At 37.4% G+C, this 5343-nt stretch overlaps 1 protein-coding gene across 2 annotated transcripts; it reads left to right on the top strand.

Annotated features, from left to right (window-relative positions):
* The first annotated feature begins 820 nt into the window (after positions 1–820).
* On the top strand, positions 821–5001 carry LOC21403340 (RNA-binding protein BRN1). 2 transcript variants are annotated; one of them, XM_024176277.1, is made up of 9 exons: positions 821–1084; positions 1325–1407; positions 2514–2565; positions 2717–2842; positions 2937–3016; positions 3615–3698; positions 4003–4348; positions 4446–4589; positions 4669–5001. In XM_024176277.1, the coding sequence occupies exons 1-9, from the start codon at positions 910–912 to the stop codon at positions 4794–4796; spliced, it is 1218 nt and encodes a 405-aa protein (XP_024032045.1). In that variant the 5' UTR covers positions 821–909; the 3' UTR covers positions 4797–5001. The 2 variants fall into 2 exon arrangements, with proteins under 2 accessions (XP_024032045.1, XP_010112715.1); XM_010114413.2 differs by having other exon boundaries at positions 3615–3794.
* Positions 5002–5343: the final 342 nt, after the last annotated feature.

Genomic DNA, 5343 nt, shown 5'->3' with positions numbered 1-5343 from the left:
GATGATGAATTAAAAAAATAGCTCTCATAACTGGCATCCCCTTTGGATTTGAATTTTCCAACTTGGTTGACCATCCTGCATTATTCAACACAATGAGAAAAAAAATACTGGTAATATTCTATTAATTAATACGACCTGATATAAATTATCAAAAAAATGACGTGATAAACATTTTTTGTTTTATTGCATGAATTACAATGATTAATAATTCCACTTTGTTATATTTCCAACCAAAAAATAAAAATATTAAAAAAAGAAAAGAAAAAAAAATAACTCCACTTGCTTATCCGAAATAAGAAATACATGGTTTCGTTCATTTTACTGATTTGAGTTTTTAATTTTAAATTTTTACAATAAAAATTTTTCAAAAAATGTCACATCTAATTTTTTATACTAAAGTGAAAAACTCTAAAAAAATATCACATCTCAATTCGAATTAAAAATTTAAATATGCAAAGTGAATGAGTCATAATATGCAATTATGCAGTATTTTCTCTTTCTTTTTTACTTTTTTCCTTATTTGGATAGAATGTTATATTGCAGCTTTGCATGGCCCCCACCACAATGCTTCGCCGTTAAAGACAAGGCGAGGGCTAAAACCGTCATTTCATGGAAAATACCTCAGAATTACAAAATCTCGGCTTACAAGTCGAGCTGTACAAGTACAACCGTTCCAACACGAGGAGGCGGACAGAGACAGCTGTTATGCCACTTCCGTAAATAACGGTAGAATCCGGGGGTGAAAGATTAGCGGATCAATAAAATAATCATTATTATACGTCTAATGAAAAGGATGAAGATCCGACTTTGCCATCGTGAAACCCCTAAATTTTCCCCCTCCTGCGACGACTCCACGAGGAAATCCCTATAGAGAGAGAAAGTGGAGAGAGAAAGAGAGCTCGGACATTAATGGCGGAGGCGAAGAAGGAGAGGAAATCGGGCGGCAGCGAGGAGAGCGTGAAGCTGTTCGTCGGGCAGGTGCCGAAGAACATGACCGAAGCTCAGCTCCTCGCAATGTTCCAAGAGTTCGCTCTGGTTGACGAGGTCAACATCATCAAGGACAAGGTCACGCGCGCCTCTCGAGGTCTGGGCCTTCTCTCCTCCTCTCCAATTTGAATCTCCCGCGTTTACATTGACCGTCGTCTCTCTCTGCTCGTCTTCTTCCTTTCGCTTGAATTCCTGTTTCGGTTTCGAAAATGCCTGTGATTCGCGTGATTTAGAGGTCTTTTTGTCGAGATTTAGGGTTCCAGTTCGTGTTTCGCAACCCTAGTCGGACCTCTGGCTGCCTTCATTTGTTTTGATTCTCTGTTTTTTTGTTTCGCAGGTTGTTGCTTCGTAATATGTCCGTCGAGGCAGGAGGCTGATAAAGCGGTCAATGCGTGTCATAATAAGAAAACTTTGCCTGGGGTTAGTGGAACTACGATCTCTGTTTATGGGCTGCTATGTTTTTTTTTTTTTTTGGGTGTTTTTGTTGATTAATTATGGAATCATGTGATTAAGAGTGGTCGGAATCTTCATTCCCAACAGTCAAATTACTGATTTTGACTGCCTCTTAAGTAAACATCAGTTTTATCCTTCTCGCGACACTTAGGCTCGAGAATATTTGTGATGATCTCGCTATTAGAATAGCAACTAATTCATGCCTACTAAGTTATTTCTTCATGTTGGATATTAATGGACTAAATTTTATTGCTATTTTTGCCGTTGACCATGCATAACTGGTGTTCACAACTGATAAGGTATTTTGCATAACCTACTAATTTTGCACTACTCGAGAAAAGGTTGAGACTTGACATAATTATGCGTGCTTCTGCATTGCTTTTTTTTTTTTTTTTTCTGAATTTAGAGGTGGGGGTATCGAACTCTTCACTGTACGGTGGAATCAAGTGTAGAATTACCACTAAGCTATGCTGCAACCACGCTTCTGCATTGCATTTTGGAAACAAATATATGATAAATGATATACCATAATTGGAACACATAATTCGTTTAAAAGGTTACAAGAGTGATAGAGGAGGTATAAGTCAATCCAAGCTCTTAAAACATAAATTTCAACTATTCTATTTTGGCAGTTATTCTTACTATAAATAATTTAGTTATGGAATGGCTTACCCACCACCAACTATTGCTAGAGCATGATGTTTGGATAACTCTTGTACAAGATATGTGCTTATGCAACTTGGCATTTTCCTGGTCTAGGTAGTAGAGTGACTTGAGGAGCCTATATAGGCCTTGCTGGACAATCAAGCAGTTGCTCAGGCAAGCTTCTCAGCTGGGTTCTTGCCTATGCCTGCACAATTGAACTGTGATTTGGTCAATGCAAGATGTACTTTTGTTCACTTGTAAAAAATAAGCTCGATAGAAAATGTAGAAAACTTAGATTTTAGTTCCCTGCATTATTGCTTTAGGCTAGGCACTAATTTTGTGCGACTTAAAGTTTCTTTGTTGTGTTGTGTGTTCACGTTTTCTCTTAGTTTGATCGGAAAGCATCCTGTTCTTTTTGTTCAATTCAGGCATCTACCCCGTTGCAAGTGAAGTATGCAGATGGCGAGTTGGAAAGGCTAGGTGTAATATAATTCCATATGACATTGTGTCCTTTTAAAGGGTTTCTTTGAGTTGTTTCTTTGTCATTGTAAGCTGTATTTTTTTCAGATGTAAATAATGCTTTATATTTGATGGGTTTTGATAATTATTATCTGATTGTGCTGCAATCCAGAACACAAGCTTTTTGTTGGTATGCTTCCAAAGAATGTTTCAGAAGCTGATGTTTCTGCTCTTTTCTCTAAGTATGGAACTATAAAGGACTTGCAAATATTAAGAGGTTCTCAGCAAACAAGCAAAGGTACATATTTTGTGGCATTATTGTTTGGGAACTTTTAAGCCTACAGCTACAGTTGGTTTCTCAACTAAATCAAACTGTTCTCTAAATATGAAAGGTTGTGCATTTTTGAAGTATGAGACAAAAGAACAAGCTCTTGCATCCCTGGAGGCCATCAATGGAAAGCACAAAATGGAGGTTTGTGTTTAATGTTCATTCTGGTCTTTAAAAATTCACTTTCCAAAATCTTAGGAAGCCATTTGTGTTAGACCTCTTTTCATGGAATTAACTGATAATCAAATATGGTTTTGAATATTTTTGAAGCAGAAGATATTGTCAGGGAATAATTTCGTGCAAGAGTAGTCATTTTAATTGGAAATGCTGTTACAGTTTTATTTTTATCTTCAACTCAAGTATTCAAGTATCATTTGTATGCAAAAGGTGTAGACTCTGAATTTTAGTCTGCCGGTCCACATGCACACATGTTGTCGGCTTATCTTCTTCTTAAACTTTGTTATCCTGTCCATGTTTCTTAAACTTCCCGCTTTTGCTATGGAATATGATTAGAGTAAAATTTATGGCTCTTCCACATGTGTTTAAGATGGTAATATTGTCAAAGCGCTGAAAATTTTAGTAGGGAGTATAAAACTTTTTGGCGTCCTTGATGATATGAATTTCATTTCTGGCATAAGGCATTTTCTCTTTCATAAATTACAAGGGATTAGTCTGTATTTGGGAGCGAAGGATGAGTGTGGTAAAGAATTCTGTAATCTGACTGATACCTTTGCTCCGTCAGGGTTCAAGTGTTCCATTGGTTGTCAAATGGGCAGATACAGAAAAAGAAAGGCAAGCTCGAAAAGCTCAGAAAGCTCAATCCCAGGTTTCCAATTTGCCAAATTCCGATAATCAACATCCTTCGTTATTTGGAGCCTTGCCAATGGGTTACGTTCCTCCATATAATGGTTATGGTTACCAGGTTAATCTTGTTATCTTTTATTCCGTCCATAGGCAAAAGGACTTCTCTTGTTTTATGGCTGTGAACAGAAACGAGTAGCATAACTGTAACTCTGCTCCAGTATTAAGTATCGTGATGCCTATGTGGAATCAATTCTCATTATATAACACTTTATCAAGTCTATATTTGCATTTGAAAAGGTCTAATATATGACTTCTGTTCTTTCTAGGGTCCTGGAACTTATGGCCTCATGCAGTACCGCCTCTCACCAATGCAGAATCAACCTGGCTTTCACAATATGATACCTCCAATAAACCAAGGAAATGCATTGCGTGGAATCAGTCCTGATCTTCCCCCAAATATGACCCCTAGAAATTACGGTATGCCGCCTCCAAATTTTGTGGGATCAGCTTATCCTGGAATGCCGGGCCTTCAGCATCCAATGGCATATCCAGGAGGAATGATGAGTCACCGACCTTTAAGTGGTTCACCTGGGTCCATGCCACCAGCAGTTATGAACAGTAACTCTGCAACATCTCCAGGGTCAAGTAAAGGTTCCGGGGGTCAGGTTGAAGGTGGTTACATATATTATTTTTATTAGAAGAAAAGAATTTATTGGATGTAAAGTGTTTGGTGGTGGTATTTTAATTATTCTATGTTCTATTTACTTAGGTCCACCTGGTGCTAATTTATTTATTTATCATATACCTCAAGAATTTGGAGATCAAGATCTTGCCAATGCTTTTCAACCTTTTGGTAGGGTCTTAAGTGCCAAGGTTTTTGTCGATAAAGCAACTGGCGTCAGTAAATGTTTCGGTGAGGGCAGTCTCTGATTACTCTGATTTTGGTACAAGTTACACAATGATCTCTATCGCTTATTGGCCTTTATATGCAGGTTTTGTAAGTTATGACTCTCCCGAAGCTGCTCAATCTGCCATTAGCATGATGAACGGATTCCAGTTAGGTGGTAAGAAATTAAAGGTTCAGCTTAAAAGAGACAATAAACAGAACAAACCATATTGATTTGAAGGTGATTGATGGAGGAGGCAGGATTCTTTATAAAAAGTGGTTGAAGCAAGCTGGATAATCAGTCACTGCGGTATCAGCTTCATGGGATGGATTGAGATGATCTCTTCTTATCGGCGGATCTACATCCTGCTTGTAATTGCCTCGACAGGAATGCACATCCTGAAACTTGTAACTAATGGTGCATTTTGTGCCAAAAAAATTGTAACTTGTGTATCATTGAAATTCACTTAGACAGCAATTTATCAATTTATTGATTCTTCTTCCCTTGTGAACGCCTTCTTGCTGTATAATTGATCGAAACTTTCATCATAGAATGATATTGGATTCTTTTCTTTCCACAGTTTAGTGGCAAAATTCTTCATGATGTATCTCTTCAATTCCTTTCTTTATCACAGAAAAGTGGAGTATGCATTCTAGTAGATATTTTTGTTGACTTATATGGGACACTATATCAATTATGTCACAGTGTCATTAGTAGCCATAATAAAGTATGGTCCAATTCACATGTGTGTTTCTTGACAGATATCTTTTCACTTTATTT

This window comes from Morus notabilis, unplaced genomic scaffold (assembly GCF_000414095.1).
Source record: "Morus notabilis unplaced genomic scaffold, ASM41409v2 Scaffold264, whole genome shotgun sequence".
Lineage (NCBI taxonomy): Eukaryota > Viridiplantae > Streptophyta > Magnoliopsida > Rosales > Moraceae > Morus > Morus notabilis.
Note: the sequence above shows the minus strand (reverse complement) of the source record. Positions and strands in the feature narration are given on the sequence as shown.